General features: G+C 43.0%; 1 protein-coding gene across 4 annotated transcripts in view; it reads right to left on the bottom strand.

Moving 5' to 3' along the window:
- The window catches only part of SNX14 (sorting nexin 14), a 328,243-nt gene that overhangs the window by 5,475 nt on the left and 299,174 nt on the right, over positions 1 to 23,594 (bottom strand). For all 4 annotated transcript variants that reach the window (XM_063916961.1, XM_063916962.1, XM_063916965.1 and 1 more), the window contains one exon: positions 9,355 to 9,411. In XM_063916961.1, coding sequence (XP_063773031.1) covers positions 9,355 to 9,411 — 57 coding nt within the window. The remainder of the gene's footprint in view (positions 1 to 9,354; positions 9,412 to 23,594) is intronic.

The raw sequence follows: 23,594 nt of genomic DNA, 5'->3' as shown, positions 1-23,594 counted from the left end.
GCTGTAATTTGCATATTGGAGCTGATTGGCTTGTGCGTTTATCACTTTGCACTTATCACTGGATTATCACTTCCTTATGCCTTCTCTAGATTAATACATCTACCCCTACGTTCCTAGGCCTTTCTGGCATACTTATGTTAAATGTGGTGGAGATTCGGTCTCTACCTATTTTCTTTTTTTAAATATACTCCTATTCTCATAGTTTTCTGTCTACTTATTGGAATGGATATTTCTATATTTTTCATAAGTTTCATAATGCAGGTAAGGCACTTGTCTCATTATTATGTTTTACTGGTACACATTCCGGGTGGTTGGTATCTGGTCCACTCAGTTTCTGATACCTCCCTCTCACCACCACCACCACACACACACACACACACACACACACACACACACACAGTGGGACCCTATGTATGAGTACCATCGCCTCTAACTCTCACTACTCATTATTATTTGTATGTTTTTTTCTTAGCTCTCCCAACACCTTGAACCCTCTATACAGGTTGAGCATCCCTTATCCAAAATGCTTGGGACCAGAGGAATTTTGGATATCGGATTTTTCCGTATTTTGGAATAATTGCATGCCATAATGAGATATTATGGTGATGGGACCTAAGTCTAAGCACAGAATGCATTTATGTCACATATACACCTTATACACCCAGCCTGAAGGTAATTTTAGCCAATATTTTTTATAACTTTGTGCATTAAACAAAGTGCGTGTACATTCACACAATTCATTTATGTTTCATATATACCTTATACACACAGCCTGAAGGTCATTTAATACAATATTTTTAATAACTGAGTATTAAACAAAGTTTGTGTACATTGAGCCATCAAAAAACAAAGGTTTCACTATCTCACTCTCACTCAAAAAAGTCCGTATTTCGGAATATTCCGTATTTCTGAATATTTGGATATGGGATACTCAACCTGTATCTACTCCCTCCTGGAGCTGATCTTCTAAAAGCTGACATTGCAGCTTTTAGAGCTTAACGTTGAGTATATTTGGCATCCAAAATCTATGAGATACTTGAGTGTTCAAATCACACAGACTTATGACCAGTTATATTAAGCTAATTTTGTTCCCCTTTTACATAATTATACTCGCTGGTACATTTGGTCCCAGAAAAATTACACTATATCTTTCCATAATCTCCAGATCACTGCTGGAGACTGTGTGGACACAAAGGCACTTTCATACACACCTGCTGGAACTGCCCTTTGATTGTTACTTATTGGAATGAAGTCCTTTCACTTGGTAGTAGGGTTATGAGCCTCTCTTCCTAACGATCCTTTATTTTACTATGTAAGTCACTCACAGAGGCCTCTAAATCTTTGAATAAACTTTGTGGTCAGATATTTAATGCAACCAAATTGCTCCTCGCTGTGCACTGGAAATAGCCTATGCCCCTCTATGCAGGCCCTGCATTAATAAGATTTGGTATATTGCGCCTCCATGGACTATATCACTGCCTTGCTCCACGATAGGGCAAATCAGTTCCATGATGTCTGGGGTCCCTGGTACCACTATTTTCAAAGACAGATCCCTGGAAACAAATAGTTCTAATTCCTGAATCTTTCACAACATATCATCTCTTCGTCTAATAACAGCCCTTACTTATTTTGTATGTTATTGTCTGTAACGGCGCTGGGCTCACTGACCTCCACCCCCCATCTTTTTATGCTCCCCTCCGGGGTTATAATATTTAACATCCTGCACTCAGTATCAGATGTTTCCCAAAAATATCAAAACAAAATGTATTTTATTTTATTTTTTTTTAGCTACCCACAGTGTACCTTGTTATGTACCATTTATACTGTAACTGCATTGTTCTTGCTGTGTATGCTGCTGACAATTATGTATACTTATCTTCCACTTCAATAAATGGGGGGATTTAAAGTTGTTAGCTTAAAAACTCTGGGAAGTGGTAGCTTTTGCAAGCCGCCACTTAGAACATAAACACCACACACAAAGGAATCATCTTTTCGCCTACTCAGTGATTTACAAAGACTCTGCGTGAACACAAAAAGATTTCAAATTTTGATTCATCAGTCCATCTGAACGTCTTTCAGAATAGTCCACAAACAGTGCTTCATGGCCCAAGCGGGTGTGGTATAACATATAGACAGTGTCTAGTTAGACAGTCAATAGATAGATACCACATGTTAGACAGTCAAAAGGTCAACAGGGTCAAAAGGTCGACATGAAAATCGTAGACATAAAAAAAGGTAGACTTTTTTTTTTCATTTCTGGGGTTTATGTGGATAATTTTGTCATCAGGGACCCCCAATTGTAGAATGGCATCCCCTCGCAGGGCTCACCACGCTTCGGGCTCGGGTTATAACCAACTCTATGCCAACATGGCTAGAGAAGGTACGAAAAAGTCCAAATACATGTAAAATTTAAAAAAACGGTATCAACCTTTTTTATGTCGACCATTTTCATGTCAACCTTTTGACCCTGTCGACATGTTGTACTGTCTATCTTTTTCATGTCGACCAAATGTCTGTCTAACATATAGTGTCTATCTATTAACTGTCTAAATAGACACTGTCTATCATCCGGATATTTTTATATATATATATATATATATATATATATATATATCTCAAACAAACAAAATAAATGGTGGTGCAAGGTCAAAATAGGGTTAATATTAACACTCCAGGTGATGAAGACAGAGATACCAGCACTCACTTTTGGAGATGAAAATATTTGTTATGGTAAGAACTTACCGATGATAACGGTATTTCTCCTAAGTCCACAGGTTCCACAGGATAACAATGGGATATGATGGAGCGACAGCGGATTTGCACCAGTCAAAGCTTTCCGGCCTCCCAGCATGCAACGGGCCCGTCCATATATCCCCGCCCCCCTGGCTCAGGCAAATCAGTTGTATTCCAAAGCTCAAGGTAGGAGAATTATGTAGAACCCTAATCAGGCGAGAAGAACACACATGCACACCCTTCCGTACAAGAAGGAAGAGGTTAGTGAGTAAAAAAAATGATTCTCAAATCAGGTGAGTCAGGGTGGGATCCCTGTGGAACATGTGTACTTAGGAGAAATACCGTTATCAACATTAAGTTCTTACCATAACGTATATTTCTCCGGCAGGGTCCACAGGTTATCCACAGGATAACAATGGGATTTCCCAAAGCAATTTAGCGGTGGGGACGCTCCTGAAGCTCAGGAGAATCCTTCGCCCAAATTCAGCATCGTGAGAGGCAAAGGTATCCAAAGCATAATGTCTTAATGATTGTGTAAACGGAAGACCATATGGCTGCCTTACATACCTGTTCTGTTTAAGCACCACATTGTGCTGCCCATGAAGGACCTACCTTATGAGTAGAGTGAACATTAGCTGGACTAGGGAGATTAGCTTGAAAATATGCTCCGTCATATGAAGTCATCTTGCCAGTGTCTGCCTACCAGCAGGTCATCCTCTCGTATGAAATCCATAGAGAATGAAAAGAGAATATTCTTCTCTGATGACACCGGTACCATCTACGTAGATCCTTAAAGCACGGATAACGTCCAGCGATGCCTCTCCCGCAGAAAAAGGTCCAGACTCTAAAAGGCCGGGACAATATTTCCTTTTGTTAAGGTGGAAGTTAGTCATCACCTTAGGAAGATACCCAAATCTAGTTCTGCAAACTACTTTCTCTGGATAAATAATCAGAACTGGGGAACAATATGACAATCCCTAAGTCTGATATTCTTCTAACGGACGACTCAGTCAGTAGAAAAGACAATTTAGTTGTCAACCATTTGTAATCCATATTATTAAGTGGTTCAAATGGGGCAACTTGAAGGATTTTCAGGACAAACCAAGTCCCACGGCACTGTAGGAACAACAACCAAAGGTTGATGCGCAGCATACCCTGGAAAAAAAGATACGCACATCCTGTAAGTTGGTTATTTACTTTTGGAACTTTACAGTCAATACCGACCCTTGCTTCTCTCAAGGAAGCCATTCATTCCTGTCAGAAGGAATGCTATGACCCTGGAACTCTGAAAAAAATTATTGGGGCCATTCACCTACAGTAGCTGGTGTTTGCAGATGTTCCCCATCCAAGTACTCACCAGGCCCAACACTGCATAGCTTCCCAGATCTGGTGAGATTGGGCATATCAAGTGTGGTGTGGCTGTAGGTTTTCTTTCACTGTACTAAAGAATATAGGCTTGCCATATTTGGTGATATATGCGAGCTTAGAAAGGTGTCCTTGCTCTGAACTGTCTGAAAGTATCCTCTTGACCCGAGGATAAAGGTTTCAATGGTCACGCTGTCAAAGACAGCCGACTCACATGTCTGTGATAACCAGTACCCTGCATTAGTAGGTCTGGGCGTTGAGGAAGCAGAAAGTAGAGCATCTATTGCCATTCTCTGCTATTCCTCCTGTTTAAATTTACTCACCACCCTGGGTAATAGGGTATTTAGAGGAAAACCCATCTGCCAGATGAAGGTCCTGTCTCACCGATAAGGCATCCACAACGATCGCCCTGGGATCCTTTGTTCTTGACCCATATGTGAGTACTTTGTTGTTCAACCAAGACGTTCTGAGATACATCTCTTGCACGCACCACTTGTTTTCTAGAGTCCGGAAGATCTCTGGGTGTAGAGCCCATTCACTCCTCTGAATGGTGTATCGACTTGAAAAAGTCCATTTACCCGTTTATGATTCTCGGACTGAAAACAGCAGACAAGGTTTAGATGATGAAATCCATCCTCTTAGGTATGTGACTTACCTTCTTCATCTCCTTTTCGGCTGAGAGTTACTTCCCAATGTAGAGGTACTCCAGTGCCGTTGTCTTGTCCGAGCGGAACTGGACTGGTTTTCACATGAAGACTGTCCCGTGCCTACACCGGTGCCCTGTATATGGCCCGAGGTTTCAAGCTTTATTGGTAGACAGCACTTTGGGAACACAATCTCCCTGACACTAATCCTAGTGTCAGAATTGTCTTAATCTGATATCAAAAGGATTGTCCCGCTGGGATGTCTGTAGCCACCAGGCTAATGACCTTCTTACTTTTATCGTAAGTACCATAGTTGGTTTTTATTATCTGATGCAATCCATTATTACTTACCACACCTTGTATCTCCCCAGCTGGTCTCTCTCGGTACCAACCAGGCCCACACTGCTAATCTTACATGATCCAATGAAGTCTGGTCATATCCAGTGTGGCGTGGTTGTAGATTCTACTAGGTAAGAATCAGACGATGCAGAGACCTAGAGTGGAATTGTGCATACTTCCTCCCGTCGATATAGATACCAACAAACCCACCCCCGCATTGCTGTGTGATTGGATACCGTTTGACTGTGTGGTGATACTTGAATCCTGTCGTGAACCTTGGATTTATTGTTGCGAAGTAAATAATTACTCTCTGCAGACGTGATCCAGTACAGCTCCCAAGTGAGTCATCTGATGTGACGAAACTGGAGACGATTTTCCCCAAGTTATGAGTCACTTGCCCCTGCAAACTCGTTATTGCTGTTGCCAAGAGCAATCTCTGTGACTGTGCCAGGATTAAAAGATCCTAGATATGGGAAAAAAACTTAACCCCTGCTGGCAGAGATAAGGTGCTGTTACTCCCATATTTCTAGTAAATACTCCAGGGACTGTGGCTAACCCAAAGGGTAAGGCCTAAATATGCTTTTCTGGAGGGATAGCCGAACCTTGGCTAACACTGATGGACAAACGTATAGGAACATGTAGGTAAGCCTCCTGTATCTCCAGGGATCCATAAAAAAAAACCCGGGCTCCATGCCACACATAAGGAACATAATGATTCCTTGTTTCCAAATGTATTTGCTCAGCATTTTTCGGATTTAGCATGAGCCGAAATAACTCATTTGTCTTCCCATTAAGCCAGGTTGAAGTAAAAACGTGTCCTTGTTTGCCAGAAGAACTGGAATGACTATTCCTGACCAAAGCAATTTTCTGACCTGCTTCTTGCAAAGTCAGGCCTTCGTCTATAGCGGAGATAGGCTGTTTTGAAGGCGAAACATAACTAGGGATACCATGCCAGGTCTGTGTGACCTGATGAAGTCGGCCCCCCAACCTGGGATCTCCCAGGCGGAGCCCACACCATCCGCTGATGGTTTTAATTTTTCTACAGCACCTGGTATTCCCCGATATCCTACGTATGGTAAGTCATCCAAGTACTAACCAGTCCCACACTGTAGATCTTCTGGTAGCTCAACGGTTTCCTAATTTGAAATCACACTGACGTGGTATTCAGCCTATGACAGGCTTCTATCGATAGTGTCATATCAACGCGTGAACTGTATGTGGAAGGAACCTGACTTTCTTGGAGTCTGGTTCTGACTCCGGAATATCTGTCAATTCTTACCAAAAAGGAATATTTTTAGAACAAGACAATGATTCCATCTACAGCATCTGGTATTTCTCACCAGGCCCCACACTGCATAGCTTCCAAGATCTGGCGAGATTGGGCATATCCAGTGTGGTGTGGCTGTAGATCTTCCACGTACCCAGCTAAACTGCTCTATGAGCAGGTATAGTTAGGGCTGATGCCCTGGAGTAAATATTTTGCCTATATCCAATGCTTCCAGGAACACTGCAGTCTTTTATACGAGTCATATGAGATTCCTGTTCTTGAAAAAATCTCCTTCCATTGCATCAGACCAGGCAACCACTGCCTTTGCCATTTAAGCCGAAGCCAAGGCTTGGCCTTATGACAGCCCTAGACAGGAAAATTGAAAGCACAGCTATTGTAGATTTTCCTTATCTACTTTAGGAGCCATCTCCCCTTTTTTTTTTAAACAATCCCCAGCTGGAAGCAGATCATAGGAATTCCATTTCTTAGGCATTCTAACTTTTTATTGGGCGTAACGCAACCTCTTCCATGATTTTCTTGTAACTCAAACATAGGTGCCTTGGTTTTTAACACAGGCTTTACTGTATCCTCTAAGGATAAGATGGCTTTATTGCTTTCAATTAACTCAGGTATATTCGAGAGCTGAGACCTAGCTCTTTTTCATATGATGAAGTAGAATAATAGGGCTTTCATCTACTGATGAATATAAACAAACATGTAGTCTGCGAGAGTGAAGATTTACTTACCACTGATTCTGAGAAGCTGCTGCTGTATGTAAGGGCTTGTAACCCTATCCCTGGTACAGGATTTTGGGGGATTATCCATCTAACTTCCTGGATAAGCTTGTGTAAATATAGCCCCAGGTGGATACATTTGTTCCTGCATCTGCCTTGCTGAGCTAAACATTATGCATACAAGCCATCCTGAACCAGATAATTAGAGGATAATACAGCTTCAAACATGGTATGAGTGTCCTCACCATTGTCACTTTATTACATGATAAATAATCAGCACTACACAATTTTGTGACTGTATCACTTTACCTTTTCGCTTTAAAATTATATCCATTTGATCCTCCTCATGCACCAGCATTGAGGATCTGCAAAACAAACTGACAAACCTGTAGCAAAGTCAGCATCATACTAGCAGTCAGTCACATGTTATACATTAGTATATTAAGGAATATGAGCACGTCGTCAACTACATTAAATATTTTAAGTATGTAGGAGAACACATTTACTGAATCATGTTTAACATATGTACCGTATTCAGACGCAATGCGACAGAAACAACAGTAATGGTATACAGACTCATGTGCAATAGGAACTTATCTAACTATTCATACTCAAAACAGTAGATAGAGATTTAGTGCTGTATAGCCCGTACTCCGTCGAGTGGGATACAGGGAGACTTACCCCGCTTCCAGGATCGATCAATACGTTAGCGAACGCTGAGTGGATCCAGACGCTACTAGTGTTCACTGCCACTCCATGATGCTATAGTGAACAAAGATGCACCAGTCACACAGCCGCCTATGCTGCAACTGGGTCCCCTCGTCTCCCAGTGTAGCTGGTAGCTTCTGAGACAAAAGCGAGGAAACAGTTCATGGCGGGAGACTCGGCGGAAACTGGTCATGAACCAGGGGGAGAGGTGACCAGGAGAGCGTCTGACTCCCCACTGCTGACATCAACCCTAGGGATCGCGGCCTCATACTATTCCTGGAGCCTCTGATCCCTAAGGCCTAGCGCTGGAGCACCCGCGGTGGCAGCGCGTCAGCTACTGTTTGGTAGTCTCCTCCCAAAACAGTGCGGCTGTGTCCGTATTCCATGTGCTATGCGGAACCGATGCCTTACCTTCTCCCCGTGCTCCGGCCACAGCCTGGTAACGTCTGATGGACCTGCTAGTATATCCGACACAGATGCCCGCCGAAACAGCATTGTACTCGTGGGTAAGTGTTGTTGCGACCCTGCAGAGAGTTGTTGGAGCGACTCTTTCCAATATGCGTATAAGATGCTGTTAAGAAAGATCACTCAAAAAACAGTAAGACTATAAAAATAAAACAAGAAAGCTTGTGGCTGCTAACAATCCAGCAGCCCTCTGACCATGGTCCGGCTCCTGCCGCACCAAACAAAAAACGGATTTGCCTGAGCCAGGGGCCGGGGATACATGGACAGGCCCGTTGCATGCTGGGAGGCCGGAAAGCTTTAACGGATTGGTGCAAATCCGCTCTCGCTCCGTCATATCCCATTGTTATCCTGTGGACCCTGCCGGAGAAAATTATGATTTAATCTTCATAAAGATACCGTTGCATATAGACCGACAGCTGTTTCAACCAGCACAGAGTGGTGAAGAAAAGAGCCCCTGAAGAAAACCACCCTGTGCTGGATGAAACAGCTGTCGGTCTATATGCAATGGGATCTTTATATATATATCATTTTCAGCTGGAGACTGGAGAGTGGGGTCTACAGCTAGTAATTTAGCATGTATTTAGATATGATTGTCTACAGGAATAAACTATTTAAGTAGATCCTCATTCATAATGTGCTTGTGCAAACTTACTATTTTAAAAGGCTTAAAAACATATGAAGCAAGGAAACATTGAAGTCAAGCTAGCTAGGAGGGGTTGCAGTAATTATCATGGCATGACAACAAATGCTTTAAAATACTGGTGTTGTCTGTAACAAAAACAGGAACATGTTCTATATGTGACTTGTATGATGCCAGCAGAGTTTAGTGGAAAGGTGACACACAAATATATGCACTATGCCAAGCTGATGCATGCACGGAATAAAAACATATGCAAGGAAATTAATGCAGTATCAGGTATCCAGCATCTGAGTTTCCAATATAATGGAATTCTCAAATACGTTGCATTATTCTGTATTCCCTATTTTAATAATGTACAACACCAGTATGCCACTTCATTCATGGTATGTGGTTATCTTTGAGTGTACTAAACTTTATATTTAACACAGGGAAACGTCACTGCACAAATATGTACCGTACCTTGCTCAGCTCTGGGAATACCTCCAGCATAACAATATCTAGCAGAACGTAAGACAGCTGAAAAGGCAACATAGATATCATTATGCAATGTAAATTAATAACACACTATTTACTTGTCTGCACGGCACATACCGGGTGATCATCAGCAGGTCAATTGAGCATAACCCAGCGGCTGGTTGACACATCTAAACACGCCACGTACCCTCCAGCTCCACAACCTATTGGGCAAATTCTGGACTCACCCGGGGACGCTCGGGTTCACCAGCCCATATGGAGAGGTAATTTCCTTTATACACAATCAATTTATGCCGTTAATCTTCATTGAAGCTCACCCCTTAAAACGTACAACTGTGTCCTATTCAGGAATCACATTCAGCAGCTGTGGCAACAGTGTTTCCAAAGGACTGTAACACATTGTTACATTTTGAACTTTCAATTATCCAGTTCAGTGAAATTTTAACGTTACACACAACAATAGTAATAGCCTAGATAATTCATGTGTTTTTAAACTTATGTATGTGGCAAATCAGAAAGTTACGAGTTACATTACCTATGAATTGTCTTTATTAAATGGTATTTTTATCAGATTATTGTGAATAATAAATACATATACTTTTTATAAATTCATTTGATTTTTTGGTTGTTACTGAACCTGTGAAAATATGGTGTGTGGATTTCATGAGCGCCTCTATTATTTTCTGTAGGATTAAGAATATGTTGCTGAAAACAATTGTGTCAGAACTGTAAAATGTATTTTCTTTTATGCAACATGGGGTAGATTACCGAAAGATAATCCTTTGCAGTACATAATGCATATTCTATACAAGTTGGAGTCGTAGAAAGTAGAGTTAAATTTGTTGTCTTTAAAAGAACGCTGATGTTCCTCCACTACAGACTGCATAGACCATATACTGTACTGCACAGGTGCCGAGCACTAACATGCACTAGTGCTGCACCGTGCTCATCACAGCTGCAACTGAAACTTGGTTGCTGACTGGAGGAGCCTCCACTGATATACTATTGCAGGACAGAGAGGGAGTTTGGTAAGAATCATACTTGAAGTGGAATACCACTTTAAAGAGCACTTGTCTGCATATGTAGGGCAGAGGATGAGCAGAACCAATATAGTCATAATAATGCAGCACTGATGGATAGGACAGTTCCCATGAATATTGATTTAGTCAACACAATGTCTGCCTTTAGTGAATGCACACAAGAGGTACTTTGTAACTGTAACATTTTTGCTAACATGGGAATGCACAGTGGGGGTAATTCCAAGTTGATCGCAGCCGGAAATTTTATAGCAGTTGGGCAAAACCATGTGCACTGCAAGGGGGGGGGGGGGGGGGGGGCAGATATAACATTTGCAGAGTGTTAGATTTGGGTGGGTTATATTGTTTCTGTGCAGGGTAAATACTGGCTGCTTTATTTTTACACTGCAATTTAGATTGCAGATTGAACTCACCCCACCCAAATCTCTCTCTCTCTGCACATGTTATATGTGCCTCCCCTGCAGTGCACATGGTTTTGCCCAACTGCTAACAAAGATCCTGCTGCGATCAACTCAGAATTACCCCCAGTGCTAGAGTCTTCTCTGCTAGCCTCCACTAATGTGCCCTACACACTTGGCGATGTTTCCGATTTGGACGATGTTTGTTTTCAAAAATTAACGACCATCGTCCAAACTGGCTTGCTATGCTAAACGAGGGAAAACCAATGATGAATGACCGCGGGGACGCGCATTGTTCATTGTTGGTGCATACACACTGAGTGATATGAACAATTTATCGTTCATTACTGAATGAGATCGTTCAGATCGTTCATACACATCGGCAAGTGTGTAGGGCCCATAACAGATCCAGGTAAACTGATAGGAATAGTAGCTTTCATCTGTTTGAATGTATGTGAAATCATTGCTATTACATTACAAGGCTCAGATTAACACACATGCTGCTTGCAATCAACATCATCTGTTTGAATGTATGTGATGTGTTTCTTGTCATTTCCTATGTATGGGGTTGAATTTATTGTGGATAGAGTAGTTTTTGCCTGTGTACCCACTCAGTGCAATCTATGTTCTTTGATCAATTAGCATTTCAATCAGGTGATCAAATGTTCAGAGGTAGGCCTGTTCTTAATCAGAAACAGTATTTCTTTAGATTCAGTCAAGGGGTCAGCTTTCTAGGGGTAGCGTGCATGGAATTTAATAAGTGTGGAATTAAGAAGGGTGTTATCCGAACAGTTAAAAAAACAGTTGAACAAACACTGAGCACCAACAAGGAAAGGTAACTTACTAAAACAACTTATTCCTACACCACTTAATCCAAAATTAGCTCATACCTCCCAACATAACCCTCTCCAGGAGGGACACAATGCTCTGCTTCTGGATTTTTCTCTTCATTTATGATTGCCAGCACCACTGTTGAACAGGTTAATGGATAAGAAAGGTGTTTCAGCACAGGTGCCGGCAATAAGCAGTAAGAGGGAAGTCCAGGAGCAGAGCATTCTGTCACTCCTGGAGAGGGTCATGTTGGGAGGTATGTTATCTCACAAATGACCACAGCATGTTCATCAAACTACTGTTTCTTATTTCAATTCATGCAATTCTCACCAAATTTAACACATTCTAAACTCACGCTAAAACTCACCCCTCTGTGCACATTACAGATTCTAGTCTCCCCTCCCCTCCCCTAACCACTCATGAGCTTTATACAGTACTTACTTCTCTGCAAGTACTTTGACAACCATAATTGGCCACCAGAATAAACACTTGCAAACATCCACCAATATTTATCTCACTCTTCTGGTATTATTAGCTGTTGACATATCACCAAATCAAGGCCCCAACCACCTGTCCCTCTCACACTCAGCTATCTCAAAACAACATAGAAGTCCATCTAACCTCATAAATATCACGTGTCTCCCATCCCCCCCCAAGTCACTAATATGTGCCTTATTGAATGCACGCTCTGTTTGTAACAAATTAACATCCATCCATGACCTCTTCATATCTCACATCTTTAATCTGCTGACTATAACAGAAACATGGCTCACACAATCAGACACGGCCTCCCCTGCAGCACTCTCACACGGTGGTTTCCACTTCACACATACATCCAGGCAGAATAATAGTAAAGGTGGTGGGGTTAGAATCTTACTGTCCCAATTTTTCACATACACTGTTCTACCTCAGGTTCCATCACTCGCATTCACATCATTTGAAGTTCACTCTATCAGGATTTTCACCCCCTTCTCTCTGCATGTTGCAGCTATCTATCGCCCTCCTGGGCAACCCAAACAACAATTTCTAGAAGATTTCTCTGCCTGGCTCCCACACTTCTTATCCTCTGACATCTCCACCATTATTATGGGCGATTTCAATATAGCTCTTCACAGTCCACAATCTGTTCATGCCTCGAAACTCCTCTCTCTAACCTCCTCTCTTGGCCTCACCCTATGGTCCGACTCCTCTACTCACCAGGAGGGCCACTGCCTTGATCTTGTGCTCACCAGGCTCTGCTCAGTTTCTGAATTCATTAACACTCCTTTCCCACTCTCTGATCACAACCTGATCACCTCCACAATCTCTTCTATTACTCTAAATTCTATGACACTAAAACCATGCAAGCCTCCTAACCCGCAGAAATACTTTCCACTTCTGTGCAACAACTCTTCTCACCAATCTCTACATTTATCACACCTGACACTGGTGTATCCCACCTGCACCAGACCCTAGAGAGTTCCCTTGATGAAGTGGTTCCAGCCACCAATCATACTCCATGTAGGCTTAGATGCCAACCATGGCACTCTAAATCAACAAGACACATACAAAAACTGTCACGTAAAGTAGAACGTCAGTGGCGGAAATATCAGAATCCAAGTGACTTTTTTCACATATAAGTCCACCTACCACTCCTATCGTCAGGCCCTGGACACTGCCAAACAAACATATTTCCAATCTCTCATCATGCCACCAACCCCAAGCGACTTTTTAATACATTTAAATCACTTCTTTACCTTCCCTCACCTCCCCCACTAGCTACTATCAGTGCACAAGAACTTGCTTCCTACTTCAAGGATAAGATTGATAAAATCTGAGATGAAATGGTATTCTCTAACTCAGCCAGTGACCTGCTCAATTTCCTTCCTGAACCCTCTGGCACTTTCTCTTCATTTGATCCCACAAGTGAAGATGAAGTATTAACACTCTTTTCATTCTCCTACTCCACTACCTCAAAATTTACCTCTTCTTACCCTATAAACCTATTACACAAATGCATGTTTTGTACCCCTGTACTTATTACAAGTGAGCCATTTAAAGGTAAAATAAGATTTTACTTACCGGTAAATCTATTTCTCGTAGTCCGTAGTGGATGCTGGGGACTCCGTAAGGACCATGGGAATAGACGGGCTCCGCAGGAGACATGGGCACTTTAAGAAAGAATTTAGATTCTGGTGTGCTCTGGCTCCTCCCTCTATGTCCCTCCTCCAGACCTCAGTTAGAGAAACTGTGCCCGGAAGAGCTGACAGTACAAGGAAAGGATTTTGGAAATCCAGGGCAAGATTCATACCAGCCACACCAATCACACCGTATATAACTTGTGATAAACTTACCCAGTCAACAGTATGAACAACAACAGAGCATCAGTGCAACCCTGATGCAACAATAACATAGCCCTTATTGCAGCAATAACTATATACAAGTATTGCAGAAGAAGTCCGCACTTGGGACGGGCGCCCAGCATCCACTACGGACTACGAGATATAGATTTACCGGTAAGTAAAATCTTATTTTCTCTAACGTCCTAGTGGATGCTGGGGACTCCGTAAGGACCATGGGGATTATACCAAAGCTCCCAAACGGGCGGGAGAGTGCGGATGACTCTGCAGCACCGAATGAGCAAACACAAGGTCCTCCTCAGCCAGGGTATCAAACTTGTAGAACTTTGCAAAAGTGTTTGAACCTGACCAAGTAGCCGCTCGGCACAGCTGTAATGCCGAGATCCCTCGGGCAGCCGCCCAAGAAGAGCCCACCTTCCTAGAGGAATGGGCCTTAACTGATTTTGGCAGCGGCAATCCAGCCGCAGAATGAGCCTGCTGAATCGTGTTACAGATCCAGCGAGCAATAGTCTGCTTTGAAGCAGGAGCAAAAAAGGAAAAAATGGAGGGAAGGGTGGGAGGGGGAGGGGAGAAGGAAAGTCAGTTGCACAGGAAAAGAAATTATGAAAGAAGCCCCTAATTTATGTATCTCATCAATTGCTCATATTTTCAAGGGGGTGCTACCACAGATCATATTGTAAATGCAAAGTACGGGGAAAGGAAAAGGATCTGTCTTTGGTGCACAAAAATAAAAATATAACTTTTAATTGTTTCCGTTAAAATTGGATTTGACACTATATTGTAGCTTATTCTACTGAGTAGCTAATATGCGAAATATTAAAACCACAAATAACAAATATGTGAAAGTATAACAACACTGTGAATTACAGAAGAAGAAAATCAAATAAACATAGATTTAAAAAAGCTGAGCGTCTGTTTGGTGTCTGTTCTGTTAAATCCCTGTTTTAGTATATATCAGTATTATTTCATATTTGTATTCCACATAGATACAATTGTGTTCAAATAACAACCTCAATGTTTAGAAGAATGTTTCTAGCACTTCAATGTTTGAAAAAATGTTTCTGGCACAGAGCCCGGATTCTATGACTAGAACATATGTTGCAATCTTAAAGGATGTGATACATTGTTCCTGTGTTCTTTAATTTGTTACGAATCACTTAGATTTCCAAAATCAGTCACACATAGGTTTATGTGGCGTCACTCTCATTAATCTATAGGACCGTTGTAAACATATAATATACCTTTTAGTTATAATATCAAGTCCCCATATAAATTTTACTGATATGCAGATCTCAGTATAATAGTATGATATCTCATTACACAAATTATCAGATTATTAGTCGTCTTATTTAGGATGTCACACTCCAGTGTTAGTTCACCTCTCACTTATAGTGTCAGGTGTCTATCTCGTACCATAGGATCTCATATTCAATTCCCCCTTATTATTGTACACAGTTATCTTATTATTGGTATTTTATGATATCACCTCTCACTTATAGTGTCCGGTGTGCGTTATGTGCTTTGAATATCGCAATCCAGTGTCAGTACACCTCTCATTTATAATGTCAGGTATCTGACTCGTACCATAGGGTCTCACATTAAATTCCCAATTATGGCACACAGTTATCTATTATTGGTGTACCATAATATCACCTCTCACATATAGTGTCAGGCGCATTATATACCGGGGAGTGACCCCGTGGTACTTCTCATATATGAGATTATATACTGGTTCGCCTCTCACTTATAGTGTCAGGCGTATTATATATTGGGGGGGGGGGGGGGGGGGGTGATCCTGTGGTACTTCTCATGTATGGAGTTATATATTGGTTCACCTCTCACTTGTTGTGTCAGGTGTTCAATTCTGCCTAGAGTTGGTTATTCATGAGTATCAAACTTTATATCGCTAGAGATTTGCTTTAATGATGATTTAGCAAATTTATAATAATCAAAAAAGGGGATGGATGTAGTGTATAAATAGCGCTTGATTGTTTACAACAAATATGTGATGATCTTATATAGAGGGAGTTCACAACATAATAAGTGTGTATAGATAAATGTTAGACTGCGGTCACGTATACGACAGGCACTCTGCGGCTAGGCTATATTCAGCCGGCTGCTGTGATCTATTGTAACTGATCAAGTTATTCACTCTTCACCCGAATGTGTGACTCCGGGTGACATCACTATCCACATTAATAAAAGTGCCGTGATTATCAGTGGTCCTCTAATTAGGGTCTGGTCAAGTAACCATGTGATCACATAATGAGAGCCAATTACCTGTACAGATCCTTTAAACGGAATATTGTGTGTTATCAATATATGCACATTAATGTCTAACAATTCTCTTAAAGTGAGTCTGTACTTCAGTAATGACTAACATTTGTATCTATAAGCGGTCTTTATTATGCTCCAACTGGTATATTGTTTCACATCCCGCATGTAGATTGCCTATCCCAGCTCGTATCTATACTGCATATATTATGTAGTCTCGCTCACACGGGAGTGGATCTAATGTCCGACTCTCTGTCACTTCATAATTACCAGTATCGATCGCAGTGTTCTAAGACCTAGCTGTACATTCTTCTATGCTGAACACATTTAATCACAGTATTGTGAGACCTAGCTGTATATTCTTCTAAGCGGTCTTTGTTATGCTCCAGCTGGAGCATAACAAAGACCGCTTAGAAGAATATACAGCTAGGTCTCACAATACTGTGATTAAATGTGTTCAGCATAGAAGAATGTACAGCTAGGTCTTAGAACACTGCGATCGATACTGGTAATTATGAAGTGACAGAGAGTCGGACATTAGATCCACTCCCGTGTGAGCGAGACTACATAATATATGCAGTATAGATACGAGCTGGGATAGGCAATCTACATGCGGGATGTGAAACAATATACCAGTTGGAGCATAATAAAGACCGCTTATAGATACAAATGTTAGTCATTACTGAAGTACAGACTCGCTTTAAGAGAATTGTTAGACATTAATGTGCATATATTGATAACACACAATATTCCGTTTAAAGGATCTGTACAGGTAATTGGCTCTCATTATGTGATCACATGGTTACTTGACCAGACCCTAATTAGAGGACCACTGATAATCACGGCACTTTTATTAATGTGGATAGTGATGTCACCCGGAGTCACACATTCGGGTGAAGAGTGAATAACTTGATCAGTTATAATAGATCACAGCAGCCGGCTGAATATAGCCTAGCCGCAGAGTGCCTGTCGTATACCTGACCGCAGTCTAACATTTATCTATACACACTTATTATGTTGTGAACTCCCTCTATATAAGATCATCTCATATTTGTTGTAAACAATCAAGCGCTATTTATACACTACATCCATCCCCTTTTTTGATTATTATAAATTTGCTAAATCATCATTAAAGCAAATCTCTAGCGATATAAAGTTTGACACTCATGAATAACCAACTCTAGGCAGAATTGAACACCTGACACTACAAGTGAGAGGTGAACCAATATATAACTCCATACATGAGAAGTACCACAGGATCACCCCCCCCCCCCCCCAATATATAATTCGCCTGACACTATAAGTGAGAGGCGAACCAGTATATAATCTCATATATGAGAAGTACCACGGGGTCACTCCCCGGTATATAATGCGCCTGACACTATATGTGAGAGGTGATATTATGGTACACCAATAATAGATAACTGTGTGCCATAATTGGGAATTTAATGTGAGACCCTATGGTACGAGTCAGATACCTGACATTATAAATGAGAGGTGTACTGACACTGGATTGCGATATTCAAAGCACATAACGCACACCGGACACTATAAGTGAGTGGTGATATCATAAAATACCAATAATAAGATAACTGTGTACAATAATAAGGGGGAATTGAATATGAGATCCTATGGTACGAGATAGACACCTGACACTATAAGTGAGAGGTGAACTAACACTGGAGTGTGACATCCTAAATAAGACGACTAATAATCTGATAATTTGTGTAATGAGATATCATACTATTATACTGAGATCTGCATATCAGTAAAATTTATATGGGGACTTGATATTATAACTAAAAGGTATACTATATGTTTACAACGGTCCTATAGATTAATGAGAGTGACGCCACATAAACCTATGTGTGACTGATTTTGGAAATCTAAGTGATTCATAACAAATTAAAGAACACAGGAACAATGTATCACATCCTTTAAGATTGCAACATATGTTCTAGTCATAGAATCCGGGCTCTGTGCCAGAAACATTTTTTCAAACATTGAAGTGCTAAAAACATTCTTCTAAACATTGAGGTTGTTATTTGAACACAATTGTATCTATGTGGAATACAAATATGAAATAATACTGATATATACTAAAACAGGGATTTAACAGAACAGACACCAAACAGACGCTCAGCTTTTTTAAATCTATGTTTATTTGATTTTCTTCTTCTGTAATTCACAGTGTTGTTATACTTTCACATATTTGTTATTTGTGGTTTTAATATTTCGCATATTAGTTACTCAGTAGAATACGCTACAATATAGTGTCAAATCCAATTTTAACGGAAACAATTAAAAGTTATATTTTAATTTTTGTGCACCAAAGACAGATCCTTTTCCTTTCCCCTTACTTTGCATTGAAGCAGGAGCACCAAGCTTGTTGGAAGCATACAGGATAAACAAAGATTCTGTTTTCCTGACCCTAGCCGTTCTGGCTACATAAACCTTCAAAGCCCTTACCACATCAAGCAACTCGGAATCCTCCAAGTCAGTAGTAGCCACAGGCACCACAATAGGTTGGTTTATATGAAAAGATGAAACCACTTTTTGCAGGAATTGTGGACGGGTCCGCAACTCTGCTCTATCCGCATGGAAAACCAGATAGGGGCTTTTATGTGACAAAGCCGCCAATTCTGACACACGCCTAGCCGAAGCCAAGGCCAGTAGCATGACCACCTTCCACGTGAGATATTTCAATTCCACCGTTTTGAGTGGTTCAAACCAGTGGGATTTCAGGAAACTCAACACCATGTTAAGATCCCAAGGCGCCACCGGGGGCACAAAAAGGGGCTGAATATGCAGCACTCCCTTCACAAACGTCTGAACTTCAGGTAGAGAAGCCAGCTCTTTTTGAAAGAAAATGGATAGGGCCGAAATCTGGACCTTAATGGAACCCAATTTTAGGCCCAAAGTCACTCCTGACTGTAGGAAGTGAAGGAAACGGCCCAGCTGGAATTCCTCCGTAGGGGCATTCCTGGCCTCACACCAAGCAACATATTTTCGCCAAATACGGTGATAATGTTGAGCCGTCACGTCCTTCCGAGCCTTTATCAGCGTAGGTATGACCTCATCCGGAATGCCTTTTTCCGCTAGGATACGGCGTTCAACCGCCATGCCGTCAAACGCAGCCGTGGTAAGTCTTGGAACAGACAAGGCCCTTGTTGCAACAAGTCCTGTCTTAGAGGAAGAGGCCACGGGTCCTCCGTGAGCATTTCTTGCAGATCTGGATACCAAGTCCTTCTTGGCCAATCCAGAACAATGAGTATTGTTCTCACTCCTCTTTTTCTTACGAATCTCAACACCTTTGGTATGAGAGGAAGAGGAGGGAATACATAGACCGACTCGAACACCCACGGTGTTACCAGGGCGTCTACAGCTATCGCCTGAGGGTCCCTTGACCTGGCGCAATACCTCTGTAGTTTTTTGTTGAGGCGGGATGCCATCATGTCCACCTGTGGCAGTTCCCACCGACTTGCAATCTGTGCGAAGACTTCTTGATGAAGTCCCCACTCCCCCGGGTGGAGGTCGTGCCTACTGAGGAAGTCTGCTTCCCAGTTGTCCACTCCCGGGATGAACACTGCTGACAGTGCACTGACGTGATTCTCCGCCCAGCGAAGAATTCTGGTGGCATCCACCATCGCCACCCTGCTCCTTGTGCCGCCTTGTCGGTTTACATGAGCCACAGCGGTGATGTTGTCTGACTGAATCAGAACCAGTTTACCGCGAAGCAGGGTCTCTGCTTGACGTAGGGCGTTGTATATGGCCCTTAGTTCCAGGATGTTGATGTGAAGGCAAGTCTCCTGACTTGACCACAGACCTTGGAAATTTCTTCCCTGTGTGACTGCTCCCCACCCTTGGAGGCTTGCATCCGTGGTCACCAGGACCCAGTCCTGAATGCCAAATCTGCGGCCCTCGAGAAGGTGAGCACTCCGCAGCCACCACAGGAGAGATACCCTGGCCCTGGGGGATAGGGTGATTAACCGATGCATCTGAAGATGTAATCCGGACCATTTGTCCAGTAAGTCCCATTGAAAGGTCCTCGCATGGAACCTGCCGAAGGGAATGGCCTCGTATGATGTCACCATCTTTCCCAGGACTCGAGTGCAGTGATGCACTGACACCTGTTTTGGTTTTAATAGGCCCCTGACCAGTGTCATGAGTTCCTGAGCTTTCTCTATCAGGAGATAAACCCTTTTCTGGTCTGTGTCCAGAATCATGCCCAGGAAAGGCAGACGGAGTCGTAGGAACCAACTGCGACTTTGGAATATTTAGAATCCAGCCGTGTCGCCGTAACACTTCCAGAGAACGTGCTACGCTGATCAGCAACTGCTCTCTTGACCTCGCTTTTATGAGGAGATCGTCCAAGTATGGGATAATTGTGACCCCCTGCTTCCGCAGGAGCACCATCATTTCCGCCATTACCTTGCTAAATATTCTCGGAGCCGTGGAGAGACCAAACGGCAACGTCTGAAATTGGTAATGACAATGCTGTACCACAAATCTGAGGTACGCCTGATGAGGTGGATAAATGGGGACATGAAGGTATGCATCCTTTATGTCCAGAGACACCATAAAATCCCCCCCTTCCAGGCTTGCAATGACCGCTCTCAGCGATTCCATCTTGAACCGGAACCTTTTCAGGTACATGTTCAGGGATTTTAAATTCAATATGGGTCTGACCGAACCGTCCGGTTTCGGTACCACAAACATGGTTGAATAATAACCCTTTCCGTGTTGAAGGAGGGGAACCTTGACCACCACCTGTTGAAGATACAATTTGTGAATTGCAGTTAACACTATTTCCCTCTCTAAGGGGGAAGCTGGGAGGGCCGATTTGAGGTATCGGTGAGGGGGCATCTCTTCGAATTCCAACTTGTATCCCTGAGACACAATATCTATTGCCCAGGGATCCAACTGGGAGTGAACCCACTCGTGGCTGAAATTTCGGAGACGCGCCCCCACCGGGCCTAGCTCCGCCTGTGGAGCCCCAGCGTCATGCGGTGGATTTAGTGGAAGCCGGGGAGGACTTCTGTTCCTGGGAACTAGCTGTGTTGTGCAGCTTCTTTCCTCTGCCCCTGCCCCTGGCAAGAAAGGACGCACCTCGGACTCTCTTGTTTTTCTGTGATCGAAAGGACTGCATTTGGTAATACGGTGCTTTCTTAGGCTGTGAGGAAACATATGGCAAAAATTTTTACTTTCCAGCCGTAGCTGTGGAGACCAGGTCCGAGAGACCCTCCCCAAACAATTCCTCACCCTTGTAAGGTAAAACCTCCATGTGCCTTTTTGAGTCGGCATCACCTGTCCATTGCAGAGTCCACAGGACCCTTCTGGCAGAAATCAACATAGCATTTATTCTAGAACCTAGTAGGCTAATGTCTCTCTGAGCATCTCTCATATAAAGGACAGCGTCTTTAATATGCCCCAGGGTCATTAATATAGTATCCTTGTCTAAGGTATCAAGTTCCTCAGATAAGGTATCCGTCCATGCTGCTACAGCACTACACACCCAAGCCGACGCGATTGCCGGCCTCAGTAAGGTACCTGAATGTGTATAAATGGACTTCAGGGTACCCTCCTGTTTTCTATCCGCAGCATCTTTGAGGGTAGCCGTATCCTGTGACGGCAGGGCTACCTTCTTGGATAAGCGTGTCAAAGCTTTGTCCACCCTAGGGGAGGATTCCCAGCGTAACCTGTCCGTTGGCGGGAAAGGATACGCCATAAGAATCCTTTTGGAAATCTGCAGTTTTTTATCTGGAGATTCCCAAGCCTTTTCACATAACTCATTTAGCTCGTGTGAGGGGTTAAAGGTTACCTCCTGCTTCTTTTCCCCATACATATGAACCCTCTTGTCAGGGACTGGGGTTTCCTCTGTGATGTGCAACACATCCTTAATTGCTACAATCATATAACGGATGGATTTAGCCAATTTTGTCTGTAACCTTGCATCATCGTAATCGACACTGGAGTCAGAATCCATGTCGGTATCCGTGTCAATAATTTGGGATAGTGGGCGCTTCTGAGACCCTGTCGGCCTCTGCGACATAGGATCAGGCATGGGTTGGGACCCTGACTGTCCTGAGGCTTCAGCTTTTTCCAACCTTTTATGTAAGGAATTAACATTATCATTTAAAACCTTCCACATATCCATCCAATCAGGTGTCGGTGCCATCGGCAGAGACACCACATTCATTTGCTCCCGCTCTGCTTCCACATAGCCTTCCTCATCAGACATGTCGACACAAGCGTACCGACACACCACACACACAGGGAATGCCCTTTTTGAAGACAGTTCCCCCACAAGGCCCTTTGGTGAGACAGAGAGAGAGTATGCCAGCACACACCCCAGCGCTATATAACCCAGGAATAACACAGTAACTTAATGTTAACCCAGTAGCTGCTGTATTTGTGTTTTTAGCGCCTAATTATGTGGCCCCCCCCCCTCTCTTTTTACCCTTTTTCTACCGTGATCTGCAGGGGAGAGCCTGGGGAGCTTCTTCTCAGCGGAGCTGTGGAGAAAAAATGGCGCTGGTGAGTGCTGAGGGAGAAGCCCCACCCCCTCGACGGCGGGCTTCTGTCCCGCTAAAATACATATCTTTTTGGCGGGGGCTCATACATATATACAGTGCCCAACTGTATATATGTTTACTTTTGCCAACAGAGGTCCCCCCCCCCCCCGCTGCACCCTTACAGTGACCGGAGTATGTGAGGTGTGTATGGAGCAATGGCGCACAGCTGCAGTGCTGTGCGTTACCTCATGTGAAGAAGGGAGTCTTCTGCCGCCGATTTCGAAGTCTTCTTGCTTCTCATACTCACCCGGCTTCTGTCTTCCGGCTCTGCGAGGGGGACGGCGGCTCGGCTCTGGGATCGGACGACGAGGGTGAGATCCTGTGTACGATCCCTCTGGAGCTAATGGTGTCCAGTAGCCTAAGAAGCAGGACCTATCTTCAGAGAGTAGGGCTGCTTCTCTCCCCTCTGTCCCACGATGCAGGGAGTCTGTTGCCAGCAGAGCTCCCTGAAAATAAAAAACCTAACAAAATACTTTCTTATAGCAAGCTCAGGAGAGCTCACTGAACAGCACCCAGCTCGTCCGGGCACAGATTCAAACTGAGGTCTGGAGGAGGGACATAGAGGGAGGAGCCAGAGCACACCAGAATCTAAATTCTTTCTTAAAGTGCCCATGTCTCCTGCGGAGCCCGTCTATTCCCATGGTCCTTACGGAGTCCCCAGCATCCACTAGGACGTTAGAGAAATTAATGGTGTTTAAAAGTAACTGGAATTTTGAGGTAGGTTTTATCACCTATTGTTACCATTATCTCCATACATTGCACTACATAACA

The sequence above is a fragment of the Pseudophryne corroboree genome, chromosome 4 (assembly GCF_028390025.1).
Source record: "Pseudophryne corroboree isolate aPseCor3 chromosome 4, aPseCor3.hap2, whole genome shotgun sequence".
Classification (NCBI taxonomy): domain Eukaryota; kingdom Metazoa; phylum Chordata; class Amphibia; order Anura; family Myobatrachidae; genus Pseudophryne; species Pseudophryne corroboree.
Note: the sequence above shows the minus strand (reverse complement) of the source record. Positions and strands in the feature narration are given on the sequence as shown.